At 40.5% G+C, this 19923-nt stretch overlaps 1 protein-coding gene across 2 annotated transcripts in view; it reads right to left on the bottom strand.

The window, feature by feature from the left end:
- Positions 1-19923, bottom strand: part of ipo11 (importin 11) — a 101549-nt gene that overhangs the window by 63041 nt on the left and 18585 nt on the right. For both annotated transcript variants that reach the window (XM_053871986.1, XM_053871987.1), the window contains exons 6-14: positions 15025-15157; positions 14798-14856; positions 10440-10488; positions 8689-8759; positions 8389-8581; positions 7061-7213; positions 6443-6486; positions 4759-4849; positions 3547-3594 (exon numbers count right to left, since the gene is read on the bottom strand). In XM_053871986.1, the coding sequence (XP_053727961.1) occupies positions 3547-3594; positions 4759-4849; positions 6443-6486; positions 7061-7213; positions 8389-8581; positions 8689-8759; positions 10440-10488; positions 14798-14856; positions 15025-15157 (841 nt within the window). The remainder of the gene's footprint in view (positions 1-3546; positions 3595-4758; positions 4850-6442; positions 6487-7060; positions 7214-8388; positions 8582-8688; positions 8760-10439; positions 10489-14797; positions 14857-15024; positions 15158-19923) is intronic.

Here is a 19923-nt window from a genome sequence, read left to right as displayed (position 1 = left end):
ACGTTATCACTAAATATACCAGAATATTAGCCGCACCCACGAAATCTAAGAAGGAAAAATCACTTCTAGCGACCCTCTAGTTCAAGTTTTGAAAACAGGGTCCAGCATCGAGACTGACTCATGAAACAATCTCGGCAATGTTCTGAACTTGAATCATCATTATTTACATTTAAAGTGCTCAAAAAGCGCTGTTTTCACTCTCCAGTAGATTGTCTCTGTTGGCGTAAATTGAGCGCTTTAAAGGTAAATAAAATGGCCGTGATGTCATCCATCTGATGTGACAAGGCTCAATATTTTTGCCAGCATGGCGCTCTTTATACTGTAAAAACTAGGGATGCTCCAAGAGACAGAGAGAGCACTCAGTGGAAGAAGATGTCTTCACCCTCTTTAATGAAAGTTCCCACTCTGGACGTTTTCAGATTCAGGTGGCCAAAGAACGCTGCATCTGACACAGGTAAAACAGCAGCTGATTCGGTCGCGGTTGATTCCGTCTTCCTTCAACGACACCAGAAAAAGGCTGGTCATCTGGCCCGGTGAAATGAATGATTATTTCTTGGGCAATATGCTTCGTGTTCCGAAAGTCACGAGTGACTGCTAGTTCCTGAAGTTTCACCTTCATGAGCACCAGAAAACTGTCTGTGCTTCATCAAGTTTTAAATATCGTCTTGAATTCGTGGTGATGACGCCTTTTAACGTGTATGTGCTGCAGGATGCAAACATTACATGACAGACTGAAAAAAACCTCGGCAGTAGACATACCGTTGCCAAGTGAGCGGCGAGTCGGCAGGGAGCGAGCGAGCACTGGACGCATCACAAACCGCGGGCGGTGCTTCAGAGCGCAGGCTGTCACATGTGATCGGATTTTGTGATCGGCAATGACAGGCAGTGATCAGCATTCACAGATCTCGCCGATCGATTAGAGCATCCCTCGTAAAAATCCATATATTAGCCACATCACTGTATAAGCCGCAGGGTTCAGAAAAAGTTGCGGCTTATAGTCCGGAAAATACAGTACTTGTTTCTATTCTCATCTTTCCTAGCCACCCTCACTGAAAACCTTCACCTCTGCCACTTCAAAGTCATTTCTCTCAGACTAGGGGTTTCAAACAGATCCACAAAGGGGCCGCAGTGGTTGCAGGTTTTAGTTCCAACTAAACAAGCAGGCACAGTTTAACCAATAAGATGTCAGCTGAAAAAAGCAGCATCAGAGTGATAAGATAACAGTCTTTAGGCACCTGACTGGTGAAAAGGTGATTGGCTGGAACAAACACTTGGCGTGAGACCTCTGTTCAGACCAAACCAGGCAGTCGTCTCCACACTTCGTACATTGCCTCCACATTCTTCTTCACCTCCCTTCCTCTGTATCCATTAATCAGTTTTCATCACCTCCACTTCCTGCAGCTTCAATCTTCCTCCTATCTCCCTCTTATACACATATAGTTTGGAGCAGACTGATCTTTGCAGACGTATCACAGCTCCAATTCTTTGCTCAGTTATCATTGAGTATTACAGAGAAGAGACTAGTGAGGGTGATGAACAACATAAAAGGCTGGACAAAAATGGAGGGGGAGAGCTACACATATCTAACACTTCGAATTAGATTTTACTTGAGCCTCCGCTGTGCTTGACGTGACACATATGTATATTTATTCTGAATTATTTTTTATGTATATTTCAAGCATAACAAGCACGTAAGCAGCACGTGGCTGAAAACCATTTACTTATATTCTGAAAGCTGCATCTAAGAGATGAAAGTCACAAGGCAGACAAGCACAGACTTGATAAGCCCCAAGTCCCGAATAATGAATCCAATGGCACAAACAGCCATAATCGACTAAAAGAAGTGGAACAATGTAGGCTGAAATCAAATATGGATGTTATCAAAGACACATAAATAGCATGTAGAACAAACAGCATTGAAAAAAAAGACTCCAAGGGCTAGATACATTAAAGACAAATAAAAAGCAGTACAATCACTGTCACTGCACTGTTGTTAGCACAACAATGATTCACTCTGAACTGCAACTGGTGCGATAAAACAGCCCTTGCTGCTCTTCAGCCAGCAGAATCCAAATGATCAGCTGCACTCACACTATAACTTCATCATCATTTTGTGTCTGCTGTTTCACCAACACTGTCAAACACTGCTGAGATCTCAACAGGGATCCGACGTTAACGGAGCCCATCTTCCCAGGCAATCTCAAGTGTCTGTGATTTAGTTGTGCATGCCATAAAACCACTCTGAGTCGAAGCCCTGAGCTGCCAAACCCTTATAAATACTCCATGGAGGATAGGAGAGATGGGGAAAAGAGTTGTTTAGAGGACAGGAAGGGAGAGGAAAACAACATTTGCAGTGAAATAAGTGGACAATGAGACTGCAGAACTAGGCTGAATATTGATTGAAGCAGGGTGAGGCGAGATGAAAACATAACTCTTTGCATCTTAAATAATGCACCAGTGAATGTTTTGGCCATTTTTTACTTGTTCTTTCGGTTTAAGACTTCACTTTCTTAAACAACAGGGATACATCCATTGCATATAGACAGTTAAATGTTGAGAGGCTGAAACAAGAGAATTTCAGTGCATCAGTGAGTATGTTGCTTTTGAATTGAGTTGCAATTTATTTTTGTAGCATTATGATTTGGCATGCTTTTTTGGGGTATGAGGTTGCTTTCTACATACATTGAACAACATCTGAAAAAATCAACACCTAAACCTTCCCTGGAAACCAGGCCTCCATATTATAAGACATATTTATGTAACTCCTGAAGAAAGAAAAAAAAACTGTAATCACTGTAAAATATTGACTATAAAAATATTGAATTTGAATAGCAAAAATCACTCAGGCCCACGAAAAAGGTCAGTCTTGACTTAAGTTTTGGGTTAATGTTGTATTGCTACAATATTGCTGTTGTACTTCAGGTGTACATTAATAGCTTAGATTGTCTAATTTATGTTTTGAATTCAAAACATGTTTCAGGTGAAAAAATACACTTTATATTTTCTAACACAGTAAAGCCATTTCCAATATTCTAGAGCACATTCATAATCGAAACGAAATAGATTGATTCAGAACCTGAAAAATGAAATATGGCCATGATACAAACCACTTGTTCTAAACTGACAACAGTGTAACATATATTATCAAAGTCCAACCATACAGTGAAATGACAACAGTCTATTCTGAGGAAGTCATCTACAGAACTGAATAGCAGCAAAAGAGCAAATATTTCCCTGCTATCTAAAAGGAATGTGCACAGGTCAGGGGTCACACCAGCCTGTGATTAAAGGGAAATGGATTCACACAGTTATGTATTCATGAGGTCTCTGTGAAGATGAAGCCATCTTCAGTGGACTGTTCCTGTCAGTTATGAATTATAAACGTGTGAAACACATGCCTGCTGTCCATGACTGTCATATGTAGCAGACGCATGAGTCATTTATTTTGCATCTGGAGGCTGGTATATCGAGCAAATGTTTACGTATTATGACGCAAGAAGTGGAAAAACATCTAGATGATGACGACAGTTCACCAGTGCGACTCACCAGCATCTTTCATCAGCAGCTGTACGGGATCTTCCACATTGGTCGGTCCTGCACAGAAAGAGTAATTCATGTGGGAGTTTAGACATTGTATACGTCAGTTGCTGTTTTGTGTGCAGGAAAACGGCTTTACCATCTCTTCACAGACAATTCACCTGTTCCATGTCTTAGCTGGGGTTGTATACGAAATCAATAACCAACTCACTTCAACCATACAATTATCCAATCTGGCATGTTCCTTGTCACAGTGGAGCCCTTTTAACTCTTGTCAATTGGAATTGAAAGCAGTTGGGGAGATGAGCTGGAAGAAAACCCTGTAATTCGCCCTTTGGAGAGCAAAGACGCGCAGCATCGAGCGGCACGACAGGAGCAACGATATAGACCGGTTCCATCAGGAGACCAGAAGCATGTGTACTTGAGCATGTGACTACAGAGTTGAAAGTGGTTATTGAGATGCAGCTCGTCACATTGAAACCTCAAGTTTCTGACAAGCATATAGATTGCATGTAACATATTTGGAACTGCTGAAGGCAACATGAAACAGCACGCATGCCTTGCTACTCCCATAAAATATTTAAAGGAGTATGCAGTAGAAGGAAAAGGGCAGAGAAGTGCACGAGAAGCATTCATGCATTTTAGTTTAACAGTTTCTGCGCTGACTTAAAAAAAAAAAGAAAAACTCAATTGGAAGGATGGATGTTTGGCGGTGAGCTTGTGCTGTAATGGCTTCACACACTGCATTATGTTCTCAATGTTTTCTGTGGCCTGAGCCTTCGATGCACAGGTGGGCGATTACATTTCTTCCCATTCATCAGAGTGTGTGAGAGCAAAATACGCTTTTGACCAAAAGGAACTTGTGGTGAGAAAGAAATGCACATTAAAAATGCATCGGACATTTTAGGAAAATTTTAAAAAATCATGTCACTAAAAGAAAAAAAACACTCATCGGTTTGTCACACTATCTTTGAGGGCTCTGGTAAGTGACATAATGCTCTACCCAACCTCTCATCCTAAACTTAACTGTCCAAAACAAGGGGCTAAACCTAACTTGGATTGTAAACCAAATGTAATTATAAAATGACCTAAGGGTCCCACATGGAGATGTTCCCTGAAATTGAAGCTCACTGCGATAAATACTCACTAAACACACACACACATACATACACACAGACACTAAATAAAGAACGGCATTAATTCAAAGAAGATATCAGTCACCTTGGAGATTCTGGACCATTTCCAGAAGCACGGGAGTCAGAGTCTGGCTGTAGTTGTGGAAGATGTCCAGGAACAGCACTTCTGTGCACGGCTACAATGAAAGGGAAAGGCAAACATTAGCATTGTGCAGAGAAAAAAAATCTACACTTTAATAATACTATTTAATATCATCACATCGTCTGATCGAAGTGTATAAATGAATACACAGGGAAAAACATTGCAACACTTTGTTCAGTATAAGGCTGAATTGACAGTAGATGTGCAGCTCCTTAGAATAAACCAGCAAAAGGCTATAATAATAAACCAACAATGCTTATAACCACATCATTAGAGTTCAAATGCTGTATAGCATACTATCGAAGAGTGAAGGTCCATGTTCCAAGAAGTAAGAACAACAAAGCTCACTTCTGCTTCTTCACTGCTACCAGTCGGAAGTTTGAGTGCAATTATCAATAGAAGTTTAAATAAACATCTGTTCCTGTAAGAGTGAGTACTTGTGGATTAACTAAACGCTGACCACACGAGGGAACTGCAGTCTAACTAGACCTGTTCTGTGGCAGTAGTATGGACGGGAATGATAACGGAGTAGGGACCGTAAAAGATGACCGAGTCTGCCTTCAGTGGCACTTAAAAAAAAACTTCTCAGGCAGGCAAATTGAAGTGGAAAGAAGACATGGCTTTAAAAAAGAAAAAGGGAATGCGATTGTTTACAGACCACAGAAAGTGCAACAATTCAGCAAAGTTGTTCAAATGTTATCTTGCTGTTCCATCCACCGACACCCACAGCGAGAAGACTTTTCTCCAGCTTGAAATACAATGACGTGACAGCAGGCGAGCCTTCATTCAGCCCACATTTTTTTTACAAATGCACACCAGTATCAAAAAGCTTTGCAATATGAATCTCGCCAAGTGTTTCTTAAATTATGGCAAACTTTCATTTAATTTTTGCCAGTGAACGTAAATCACATCTAGAATAATGAGACGAAGCTGGAAGAAGTTCTGAGCATATTAATTTGATGCAAGTAATCTTCCTTTCTACACAAAATGTAACAATTTTATAGCAGAAAGATTAAAGCTATAAAAATTGTTGTTAATCATGATAAAATACTGATTAGTATCTTGTTAAGCGGCACTATAGTTGACCCACGAATATATATATAATATATCCTGCCATCCAGGATATAGCAGATGATCGCTGCTTATCCAAGACACAAAGGATCATCGCGGACTCTACTCATCCCCACTATGCACTGTTTTCCCTCCTGCCATTCGGCAGACGGTTCCGTAGCATCCGATGCAGAACCACCAGATTCAGGAATAGTTTCGTTCCTGGTGCTGTCCGGCTGCTGAACGTTAGACAGTAGCTGCAATACTGTTCATTTGTTTATTTGTACATCTTCTTGACTAGTACTTATCTAATATTTATATATTTTTGGACATATTGTTTTGTTTTTGGAAACCGGAGGCATCAGACCGAAATTTTGTTGCCATAATATAGTGATATGTTTTTGTACAATGACAATAAAGAAAGTCTAAGTCTAAATTAGCAAGCGCACCTAATATTTTCTTCGAGATTTCACCAGCTGAACAAATGCGGTGAAGGGTCAAAAATCTTCCTCCGGCAGTGAACTGAATAACTACCAACTACAAACTGTACTAGTGTTTAGTTTTGGTGTTTCCTTACCCGCAGGCTGTATTTCCAAGAGTCGCCACCGGTTTCCTCCACAGCTGCAAGGTCAAAAAAAAGACAGTAATCAAGATCCAAAAGGCTTCACACTCTGACATAACGAACAAGTCTTGACACTAATCTGGGCACATTAAATTGTCATTAGCTATAAGGCACCAGCAGGGCCTGTGCTGTGATTTATAGAGGTCTTGCTGTCTTTGACGCTGAGCACAGTTCACAGCTAATAGCTAGAACAGCAGGCATTGGGATTAATGGTGAGCTGCGTTTATAATGATGGAGGAAAAGTTAAGATCAATGTAGAATGTGTGTCAACACATTTTTCAAGGTGAGATAAAAGATAGGAAACAAGTTAAACAATAATGTTAAGTTTAACAATAATTTATACAGACATTCATTTTTCACTGAGAGGATAGAACGTTTCAAGAAAAGTGACTTGCCTATTAAAACCCCTGAAACACAACCAACCCCTCTTGTGAGCCAAGCATTTTATCTGAAATTATTAGCATTCTACAAACTGAAGACATCTTTGCTAATTCCGGATTCATTATGTTTTCCCAATTTGCACCATCACCAAAGTCTAGACTTTCCAATCAGGAGATGTAATGACGCATATACCAAAGCTCTCTGGGTCCTCTTCCCACATTGCCAGCTCTTCCTCTGTGAGAAGGAAATAGTGTGAGACGAGTCGGCGGCCAATCTCTGTCAGTGTGGGGTGTGTGAAGAATGCAGTCTTGATCTTGTGAGCCTCCAGGCTCTCAGGTTTACTGTCTGAAAAAAAAAGAATAAAATAATTAATGGCAAAAAAGACATAAAGACATAATGCACTCTACCTTATAACTATGTCATTAACCTTATTCAACATATTAGTGAAATTAATGATTTGAGAGAAGAAATATTTCAGCCTGAATTAACAATCTGATAAAGAAGCCTATAACCTTCCTCCTTGAAAAGCTCAGCCACCTTCTTCTTTCAAAGAGTGAAGCTACTGTGAGAGAGGAAGTGAAGTACAAGTACTCCACAAGTCAGACCAAAAAGCCAGACAAACAAATTGAGATAGACAGGTGAAGGTGTAAAAAATAAATAACACTTGGCTTTACAAACTAACAATTCCTTTGGAGAGATCTGTTGAAAAACATCAAAGACCGCGCAGGAGCTGCATGAACAGGAGAGGAGCTGCGCTCTGTGGCTAATGACGTCCCTGACGCCTCTGACAGCTTAAAATGAACATGAACCATGTTGAGATGCAATGACCCTGGTGACTTTGCAGTTTTTTGTTTTTTTTTAAACAAACAGCCAGGACAACAATCCAGAGGATAAACACCAAATCCCACAAAAATATGTGCGAATAAATAAACTAGAAAAGCACAGAGAAAGCGCAGACCTCCATATAGATACAGTAATTTAACTTCATCAAAACACAGTTTACAAGCGATATGTTATCATTAATGTATGTATTTTTCTGGTGTCTTTGTTTCTACAGTTTTCACTGTTTTGTGCTTTAGGGATGTCACTAACTAACTAACTAAGTCTTTAATGCTAGCATGCTACCAACAAAGAACATTTCCCCATTGTGGGAAGAATGAAGGCAATCCTTTACTCATCATCATCATTATTATTACTATAATTATTGTTATTATTATTTCAGCGAGTCCTCCCTTAATGACACGAAGAAAGTCAGAAGCAGCTTCTGAATAATGACTCACCTGTTGCATAATGAGATTTAGGGATATCAAGAAATCAAACTGGAGTGGGCTAGTGATGGAAGCTGCTGGAGGGTTGACAGAACCAAACACCACATACACATACTCTCTCTCACTCTCTCGAGTCAACACACTTTTAATACTATTCAAATGTGCAGTCAACCTTTGGCTCTTAAGACCAGCCTCAATGTTTCTTGTTAACACCCAACATTCTGTCAATATTGCTGAGAACACATGTCTCACCTTCAATGTTCTTGCACGGCTTGTAGGCTTCATTCTTCACAATCATCTTGATGAGGTTCATGCACTGGACGATGAAACGTTCAAAGGTTACTCCCTCTCCAGCGGGTGTGAACACGTAGCTGACAGCAAACTCCAAAGACCGCTGGATGAGGGGTATAAATGCGCAGGGATGGTGCTCCAAGAAATCCAGCAGCTGCATGGTTGGGAGAAGAATACAAAAATGGGAAGATTGGACTGTGCAGAAGAACAAAATCAAACAAAAATGATTTGAAGAGTAAAAGCTGTAACACAACGACTCACAGTTTTAGTGTAGAGTATGATGGTTTTCTCAAGTTTCTCCCGACAAGGACTTTCAAGACTAACTTGTCGACCTATAAATTAAATAAAACAGAGTTGTTATTGACCCAATGAACTATAAGGAAAACAGCAGCAATTTTGACACCATCTTTGTGCATTCCCCATCAAGGTCTTCAACAGCAAGACATCATCCTCCACCTTAACCTGACCATCCTCCGCAGTCACACCGGTTCACCTCATGTCCCTCTTTACTGTGGTCTGCTTCGCCTTTTTTTCCCTAACATTCTACGTCCAACAAGTCTCTTCTAAATAAATTCACCTCACAGTACCTTTATCAAATAACAGTGGTAAGAGCTGAACAAAACAGCATTGCTCCAATATTTATCATGGCTGTTTCCTTTTCTCGTTGAACGAACAATCACTACTCGTGCAGGTCCAATTGATTTTCTATGACAGGACGTTGATTAAAAAGGAAAATGGCTCCACCGTTGCTCTCACCACCACCTTTCATATTTGTACTGTGTTGATGTAGTGTACATTTTATTGATTCGGTGTTGATTCTTTACCACCTTGTTTAGAGTGGCAAACAGGCTCATAAGAGCATCTGACAAACAAAACATTTACACGTGAATGGCTGACACGTCTTCCCTGAACGCTGATAACGGCTGTTTATGCTCTCAATGTGACGAGTCAGGTGGGCTCAGTTGGAGGACAAACGTCCGGCCAGACATTTGTGAAAGGAGAGCGTGTCCTAAACACGGGGGGGAATATGGCTGATCTTATCAAAGTCTGCATCTGTACTTGATCCCAACTGTGAGCTTATGAGCTCTACCGCTTTGTAAAGAAGAAGCAGACTGGAATGCAGGTAGATTTGGCCGAAGATATTGAGCTCAGTCACAGTCTGTAATTGACAAATTGACTTTCAATATTGCATTAAGCTTGGGCCAGGCTTGAAAGTTGAAACAAGATACATAAACACACTCCTGGGACTGACATGTTTGCAAAGCTTATATCTAAATCCAAAGCATCTTTGCAACTCACTTTGGGTCATGATCCACAAGTTAAGAACCAACAGAGAGCCAGTCATGTTGCAAACAGCCCCACACCATAACGCCCCTCCAGTGAAGATTGTACTTGGCGTAATGCAGTCAGACAAGTACTGTTTTCCTGGCAACTGCCAAGCCCACACTTGTCCACCAGATTGCTGGAGAACTCCGCAACACGTCTCCACTGCTCTAGAGTCCTGTGGTGGAGTGTGTAGCTTGGATGCAGTGCTCGGCCACACTGTTCTCGAACTAATCTGAAAGCCACATGAAGTTTGAAGCTCCGTAGCCATTGACTCTGGGGAAAGTTGGGGACAACTGTGCACCTCAGCATCCACTGACCCCGATCTGTCAGTTTATGTGGCCTACCACTTCGCTGTTGAGTTGCTGTCCTTCCCAAACACTCCCACGCTTCCAGCAGACTGTTGAATATTAAGGAGCCAGGAAATTTCACGACTGGATTGGTTGCACAGGTGGCATCCTATCACAGTTCCACACCGGAATTCACTGAGCCCATTCTTTCACAAATAGTAGTAAAACCAGCCTGCATGCCCAGGGGCTTGATTTTATACACCTGGGGCCATGGAAGTGACTACCTGATTTTCATTATATGAGTGAGCGAATACTAGACATAATTTGCTTCCAATTTGGCAAAAAAAAAGCCAATCTTAACTGAAGGAAAGCAAAACAAAATATTTTATTCATACTTACAGCACTCCAGAAACTGCTTTAGTCTTTCGAAAACTGCATTAAGAAACCCCTGAAAAGAAGAAGAAAAGTCCTCTATTATTCATAATCGTCACCATCAGGGGCTGTGGTTTAAAATGAGTGTACACAACCTTTGATCTCAGCAACAACAAAGTGCCTACTACACCATAAGAAAGAGAAGCCTGGCACACAAAGACTTGGCATGACAAATTAAATGATAGATGGAGACACAATCTGTGCAGATCTGCATTAGTGTTCAGTCATGAGGTCAACAGCGATACCATTAATCACACCTGAGCTTGGCCAGCAACCATGTCTGCAAGATAAGAGTTTAGATATAAAGGTCACACAGAGCACAAAAGAAATGGGACAGGGTGAGTGACAAGGCACATCATGTGAAGATAAACAAGCAGAAATGATTTTCATGACAAAAGGAAAAAGATTCAAGAGAAGATAAATGCCTCAGCTGAAGAATAATGTTAAATTGCATAATGGGAATCAAAATGTGTTTCCAGTGCAAGACGCTGTTATGAAAGAAAGACGAGTGTCTGTCAATGAACACCTTCAAGCGGGGAGAAGAAGGGAGTTGAGAGCAGTGAGGTGCATCACAATGGTTTTACTCAATTACACAACCGAGTTCAATCAAGCGTTTGACTATTTTTTTAAACCACAGCTAGCAGAAATAAACAGCACCCAGTTGAAGAAAGCAGAGGATGGCAAGAAGGCGGTGGATACAACAAATGATCAATAAATTCAAACAACTCAATGATGTTGAATTTTAAATCTTCCGACAATTAATGGTTGTCTGGTCTTATCTTGACCCTGGCCTCATCTCATTTTTTTAAACTGTACGTTCACATTAAAAAAAGAGTCAAAAGAGTCTTCATCATGGCTCCAGAAAAACAAAGCTTATCTTCAAAACCTACAGATTTCTATACGTGTTCATTTGAAATATCAAAAGTACAGATAGTGCTACAGAATGTGACTCCTTGGGAAAAGTTCCTGCCATGCTCTAGACCATGTAATTTATCACTAGACAGCTTGACACAGGTTATTTAATCCAGGAACAGCTCTGTTTTCCTCTGTTGCACTGTAATAGAGTTTCCTAATGACAATTCAGACCCACGATTTTACTGAAAGAATGTTTTATTGCACCTTAATATAGTACACAACACAACTGATTTGTGTATTTATAAAAAAAATAAAATAATATTTTTATTTATAATAGGGATGCAACGAACATTTGGTGCCCAGATATATTGGGCTGGACAGTGAGAAAAAGGCAACATTCAGCTTTGGCGGCGAAGAGTCACCCCATTCTAGAAGCGCCATGAAAAATCTGGCAATACAATCCTCCACTTTCAGCGGTTACAGCACAGGCTCCACAACAAGCCGAACAGGAGCGGTTCAACACAACCTTGCGATGGTTTCCTCTTTATTTGATCATTTCTTTTCTCTGATCATTTCTTTGTTGACCATGCCGTCTGACCATGCTTTAGCACGGACGGTTCCAACAAGGCGACGCTTCAGAGCAATGTGTGAGCCAAAGTCTCCATACAGTGTTCAAGTTATCGGTGGTGGAGGATTACAGTTTATTCTTTCATCTAAACATTAACATTCTTTGACAGACGTGTGTCAATATGTTCTGTCAATATAAAAAAAATAAATCACATGGATATCGGATAGTCTGTATTATTCGGTATTTGTCCAAGCATTATAATTTTCTTCAGTTTCAGCCACAAATGTTATATTTGTTGCATCCCTAATACATACAAAATAATATCAACTCGGCAGCAAGGTAGCAAGATAAAAGATAATGTGTTCCATGTTGTCTTTTAAAGCTACTTTTCAAATCCAAACTGAGTCTGAAGTCTGGTCCTGCTGTTAAGTAGAAAGGTGAGTCCAAAACAGAAACCGCTATCTGCTACTGATGAGCAAAAAAAAAAGCAACTTCTAAGTGTCGGAACTCTCACCATACATACATCTCACCATGAAATATTAACACTAAAACCATTATGCCTGCTTGCTGAACTGGAATAACCAGCTCAAGGCAAATGACTTTTTAATGTTCGTTTTTCAACCATTACACAACCTTTTGGGGTCCCAGCTAAAAGTGGCGTCATTAGTACCATAACAGAACATATAATTGTCTGTACGTCATGAAACGTCCTTGGAATCACAAAGTTGACGGAACCAGGTGAGGGTGAGTGAGCGAGAACAAATAAATACATTAAAATAGACAGGAGGGACAAAGTCAGACAGCCAGAGCAAAGCGCTGCAGGCAAGAGCGATTAATGACCGTCTATGACCTTGTGCTGGAAGAAAATGACATGTCACAAAAAAGTTATAATTTCAGCATGATTCAATGGGCTCTTTCAACGTATTCCATAACGGTGCAAATGTTGAGTTGTTTTGTTGTGGCAGTTTACTCACTACAGGCTTGTTGTTTTCTATTTTATAGCATCATTTGTATTCCTGAACAGCAGCTGCCTAACCTATCAGTTGAAGTAACACTGACCAACCTACATTTCAAATATGTACCACTTGAATTTGTTTTGTGATGCTACGAGAGTGAGCGTATTGAATTTTGCTGATCAGATGAAGTTGTATTTGCATTGCATCAGTCTTGGATTTAACCCTTCAGGCTTTGAATGCCCATTTTTCAATGAAACAATCCACTTTAATATTACTATTTCAAAAGGTATTAGCTTGAAAACAGTTAAAAGAAGACAAGATCTTCAGTGTGTCCCAAAAGTTCAGGATGGAAGCAACTTCACTCATTTAATTGGTATATATGACATCACCAGGCGCGAACTTGTTGAACTGCATAACTTTGACTGACGTTTATCTCACTAATAGTGATACACGTCCTCATTTCTCAAGCAACAATGATGGTAGGTGAGCATCAATGTTGTCGTTTACAACGGGACCTTGTCTTCTTCAACCGCTATTTCCACATTTTTTTTCACGAAGTCCCTCCATCAGTGTTTTGACTGTGCCTCCAGTATACAGGCTCACTGTTACTACCCACTGAAATAGCACTGTTTCTGTACCTCACTCTTGGTTTCTGTTTTCAGATTGAAGTTGCATGTGTACGCCATCTCCTTGTGTAAAGTACTAACTAACTACATCAAATTTGCAGCTTGCCTTATTTAATTGTTGCAATAATACCTGTCGCAACTTTGGTGCCCAAAGGGTTAATATATATATGACCGTCAACATGCAACATTCTCAGTAGGAAATTTGTTTTCCCATGCTTGACAACCTAGTTCAGTGTGATCAAGTGCGGTCGGTCAAGTCAGCAGTCTGAGCATCTCGGGCTCTAGTAGGTCTGCCATTTCAGGGTGCAACGCCACACCTTAAATCAGAATGATCCTCTATTAAAGATGAAATCTCACGCAATGAAACATATTAAAACCAAGGGGAAATGTCAAAACAAGTTCAGTCTGTGTAAATGTCAAAACTTGGCTTCACTGCTTAACTGGACGCTTCCCATTTTGGTTTTATTTATTCATTTGAGGAGGTTTCAAAAAATCCTGGCGGAAATCCTGCATTTTAAGGTTGTATTTTTTAAAAAACCGGTTGATGCTCAAGTCTATCTCGAGTGTTTCTATCATTCAACACAATTTTTCATTTCATTTTATGATTGTTTCTAATGTATTACTTGATCAAGTCTATCATTTATAAATTCATATTGAGACAACAATGGAAACACTAACAGCAAAGTTGCATTGACGATTAATTTATTCAGTTTACTCACAATGCTTATTATTGCTGATTTTTAGTAGTTTAATATTTTAGCGATGGAACACAAGTTAACACAAGTATTTCTGGTAGGAAAAGAATTACTAAACTTTTTTGACTAAAACTTTTTTGACAAAAACTTGATAAAAAATAGACTAAATTGTTGATGACTTGTTGATGAACTGTTGTGACTTTTAGTCAATTAAAACCCAAAAAAAAAATATGTGAATGACTAAATGTGAAAATGACAAAAAATTTAGGCAAAAGACTAAATTGAAAAATGGGCAACAAAATTAACGCTACAGTGTAAAGTGTGATTCAATGTATGCTCCCTGTTGGAGGGATCCTTTGTGCTATATGTAAAGGCAAAAACCAGTCTAGACGGGGGAAAGAAACCAAAGCCCCGTGAGTTGAAGTTTTGGGGTTTGAGGTGCCCCTCAACACTGCGACCACAGGGTGGGTTTATACTTTTTCTCATGTGCTGCATTGCTTTGTTCCTTTCTCCGATTTAAGTTAATGGCGATTGTCCTTGTACATTGCCCCCCCCATTTTCCCCAACTCCTTCAGCCCGAGTTCTTTTAGTCATGACCATCACAAGCTGTTTTCCACAGACTTACCATCACCTCCATATTCTGCTGCGGCTCTAGGAAACCATGGACCGTCAACTTGCGAAGCACTGCAAACAAAAAAAAAAAAGGTTATATGCACATGAGGTTCATAACCTCAGAAGTTGTACAAGTGAATGCAATTAGCAATTCATCTGTGGCATCAATTTTGGCACTGCTTGAGAAAGCTATGGTGTGAGAGTTAAATGTGCAATGCCAAGACCTGCTAATTTAGTTACCTTTCAGGGAGAGCAGTGTCCTCTCCAGTGAGCTGAGGGCTGCAGACTCATCTCTAACGCAGATCTGCTGGAGGAAGCATTCCGTGTGGTGGCTCCACAGGGAACACGCAAAGCTGTAAATGCCTGATGCCAGCTGCCAACACACGCACACACATGAAACATTATAGTCAATCACACGTAGATGCAATTATTCTGGCTGGATGCTTAATTTCAAAGACACATTTAAGGTCGACCAGGTAGAAAAGCATGCAATACTCTATCGCACAGTAATGTAAGATAGTGATGTCATATATACTGATGTCATGAGATCTCTCTCTCGCACGCACGCACGCGCACGCACGCACGCACGCACGCACGCACGCACGCACGCACGCACACACACACACACACACACACACACACACACGAGACAGGTGGGGTGAACATAGCCGCTCACAGTGTTTGGATGATGGGGCCTACAGACTAATAGCTCAGGAAAATCACTCGTCTGTTGAGGGAACATATTGAGATGCTTAATCATCCATTAAAACAACTAGCGAGACAATTTGAGAAGAACAAGGAACATGGATTTTATCTTCTCCAAATCAGGGGTCTTTTTTAGCATTCAAAAAAGAATAGGCACCGGTTGAACATAAATGAAAACTCTGAAGAAGATGAGGATAGTTTACAGACTGACCTCTAGGCAGCATTAACTCTCCAATGAATCTGTGTGATCCACTCACTTTTCACACTGCATCAATATTTTTACTGGTCATTGAATCTAAACACTGGGTCACCTTTTCATTAAAATCTTTTTGGTTATTGATGTATGTATTTTTGGTCATGTTGGTCTGTTGGGGGGCTGGTAATTACACTAAGGATGCTCCGATTGATCGGTCACCGATCATGATCGCCGACTTCAGCGTGATCGGTGAATGCCGATCACTACATGCCATTGCCAACAACCGATCAAGTGTGACAACCGGCGCACTGATGAAGCAGCCGCTGGTTGTGATGCGTCCACTCCACCATCCCTGCTGCTCACTCCGCAGCAGTATGTCTGTGTGGAGCTTCTTTGGATCTGTCATGTAAAGTTTGTATCCTGCAACACATGCAGAGGAAAATGTTGGGCAGGGAAGCGCGCTGTTAGTGCGGCTGACGCTTAACCACACCCATCGGTCCAAGCGTGACTTTTGGAACGCTACGCAAATTGCCCATGAAATAATTATTAATTTTGCTGAGCTAGATGACCAGGTCAGTCGGAAACGACCAAATCCGTCGACGTTTGGGAGTCAGGCTACCAGCGGCCAGTATGTGAATATTTCACGGACATAGGAAAGTCTCAAGCCATTCACGTCTCACGTCAAATTAATCCTGTCCTTTTTACAGAATAGTTGCTGTATTCAACGAGGTTTTTCTACTTTTTGTCTCCTTGAAGAGGCATATAAAAACATATCTGAATTAAAATGATTATATGGTTCATTTTCCCACATGTATCCAGAAGATTACAAATTCATTGTCAATCCATGTGATCGGTATCAGTGATCAGCACTCTGGCTGATCCGTATTGGTGATCGGCAGCAGTGAGGTCAACTGATGAGATGAGAGTGGATAAATGGAAGCTACTGTCACCTGCTGTCCCTGATTGAAATGATTCGTATCTCCAGAATTACTGAAACCACCTTTTTGGAGTTGAATCCATGAATTTTTCGGGCTTCAAGACTGATTTTTTTCTTTCTAGACACACCACTGAGTTCAAAATGAAGTTACGGATGTGTAACTGGGATGGCTTCATAGATGTCAGTTTGAGCTTGCGACCTGTGACATCATCAGAGGCCGAGACGTTATAATTACAGTCAATTACAGTAATTACAGAGTTTACTTGAGATACATTTTATGGTGCCCTAACACTTCAGTTAGACTCGTGAAAGATCTGAGCACTCAGTATTATTGACAAATAGTTATTTTTCGCCCTATAATTTGATGATTTTTAAGGATTTGAAATATCATTGATAGCACTGAGCTCAAAAGGACAGCAGGCGGCAGTAGCTCCCATTTGTCCATCACCAAGGAGGTCACGTGATGAGAACACACACAAACACAAATAAACCAACATGCTACTCCAGCGCTGGTTTCTGAACCAGTAGCATGCCGGTGTGAAAGGCCTCACATTGCTTTTATACTGTTCTTCAAGTATGGTCCTAGTCTGATTCAATGTTTTCAAATCCACACACACTCAAGTAGATGTGCACAGGAAATCTGCTATTCTTCTTCGTGGGGACCTTTACCTGGTCCCCACCCGTCAAAACCTCAATTTGAGGATGAAGACTTTAAGGTGACAAGGTGATTATAATTGGGTTTAAATTTGGTAGGGATATAGAGGGATAGCAATACAAATGTGTGTGTGTGTGTGTGTGTGTGCGTGCGTCAGTAGTTCATGAATGAATTTTTGTGCACATTTGAGTACAAGCATGATGTCTCCATTTGTCACAATTGCAGAGAGAAGGGTGACGAAATTCAGTACAGGCGAACAACGTCCTCCATCTGCAAGCTAATTCCATATTCCGACGGGTGAACACATAAGCAGAGAAGTGTGGTTCACTTTGTTTCACAGTTCATTTGTGAAAGCCTATCAAATGAGTCGCCTTTGCCATCATCGGCCAACAGCACTGCTTATCACATCTGTATTCATCCCGGCCGCACAAACGCGCAAAACAAAACGAGACAAAAGATGAACTGAAACCATTTCATTGGAGCACAGACAAACGAGAGCACTAGAGAATTTCTTTACTTCAGACAAAATATCTGGCGTGTTGTTGAAAGCTGTTACCATCCTCAGACAATCTGTTTTTCCCTTATAACAGGTGGTGGCACAGCACAATGTAGACTGGGTTATCAGATTAGTTTGCCAAATTAGGGTTACCGTCAGACAAAATGTGATTCTACGTACACGATAAGAAGCACACGGATCAGTAAAGAGCCAAACTTTATTGACACAGCTTTGGTCCACAGAGGGAGAGATTCAGCAAACCAAACCATGACAACCAGGAGTCTAACAGGACACATACTCGGAACGTAGTCTTTAGCCCAGCTGGTGTTAAAGTGTGGTAGTACCAAACTTTGACCACAGGCAGCATGGTAGCCAGAACAAATCAACAGTTGGAGCTGGAAGAACCCACGTGTGGTGTCCCCTGAGTCAGACTCCGATGCATTTAGCTCGCAATCCAGTGAGTGATTTTTGTGAAGCGTTCATCGAGGCATGATCTGATGATGTAGCTGTTGACATTTGAAGGCTCGCAACCGGCCGTAACATGTGTCTGGTTCAGGAACTGGATCACGCAGGTCATTTCCAGATTAAAGTGGGAAAAAAAAGAGGCCCCCGTTTCAACTGCTCTCACACCGTAGGAATCTTGTTAGTTTAGAACCACCACTCCCCAGAGTATTTGTTCACTTGGACGGAAGACTGACATCACAACCTGAAACATGCTAAAATCAGAATAAATTTTCAGATTTACAAAAAAAAAGTGTTGGCTGAAGGTTGCAGCATTATTCTTATTGATCTTTTGTTTGTTTTTACAAATTTATTTTGGATGGCCTATTAAAATAATCACTTTGATGCTATACTTTTGAGGAATATACAGGTATTCTAAATGTTGATAGTACTGAGTGTCCCATGTTGAACCGAACTGAAGCTTACCGTGACCACAACTTAGCATTTGAGGCATTCAGGTTTGGGAAATTGTCCCCAGAGTGCAGGAACTGGTAGACTATGCTAGACTAGACTATGTAATAAAGATTGTTTTGGGAATCACGTGAGAACCATGATCCATATTTTCAACTAATGAAAAGGGAGACAGTTAGAAAAGCTTGAGAACCAATTTAATTGAGTTGATAGTTGCGTTGCATATCCAACACTAATATACTGTATACTAGACCAGTGATTCTTAACCATAGGGCAGGAGCCCTTTGTTGGGACGCTAAAAGTTTTTTTTTTGTTTCTTTGTTTCTTTGTTTTACACCAGGCGTGTTCAAACTGTTCCAGAAAGGGCCACAGTGGGCGCAGGTTTTCGTTCCTACTCATCAAGCACACAAAGTTAAACCAATCAGGTGTCGGCCGCAACAACCAGCACCAGACTGAGAGTCAACAGTCTCAAGATCATTACCTGGGTTGGTTCAAAAACCTGCACCCACTGCGGCCCTTGAGGACCAGTTTGGACACCCTTGTTTTACACAATTGGACCATGAGGGCCGCGAGATGTTCAGTTTTCAGACATTAGCCACATATGGTGGCAGTAGTGTGCCACTGAATTGACTTGACAGCTGCAAATCTGTGACAGTTAACAACTATGGAGAAGTTCTTGAAAAGAAACAATGATTAAAAAAAAGTGAAGTCGTCACCCCCCAACAGTAAATACTGTTTATGAAAGCACCTGTCAAAGTAGTTTTGAAATGAGAACATTTAGAACATATTATGGTCATACTTTCATTTACACTTTACTTATATTTACTTATAGTCATTTTTAATTTATATTTAAAAATGGTTTTATGATATTTAGTTTATTCAGAATTTAATTCAGTTTTTGAAACAGTTTGCATCAAGTGTATTTCTGCTCTCTTTTTTCTTTAGTAAATTTGTTCAATATGACATGCACCTGGTGATGACAAATACCTTTGCGATGATCACATGGTATCGTGTTATTTCACAAGGTTTTGGTTTGTTTTTGTGTAAGTTGATTAAATACGGTTGTTGATCACCAAAATCACTTCTATTGAATGGGCCCCAGCTCCATTTTTCTGGGAAAGGTGGGCCCCAAGGTCAAAAAGGTTAAGAAACCCTGCACTAGACTATGTGTAAGATAACATATTGACTAAACATATAACAAGTAAAAGCTCCAAACTGGCTTTTCACATCATTGATGA

This window comes from Synchiropus splendidus, chromosome 7 (genome assembly GCF_027744825.2).
Source record: "Synchiropus splendidus isolate RoL2022-P1 chromosome 7, RoL_Sspl_1.0, whole genome shotgun sequence".
Lineage (NCBI taxonomy): Eukaryota > Metazoa > Chordata > Actinopteri > Syngnathiformes > Callionymidae > Synchiropus > Synchiropus splendidus.
This window is presented reverse-complemented; position numbering and strand designations above follow the sequence as displayed.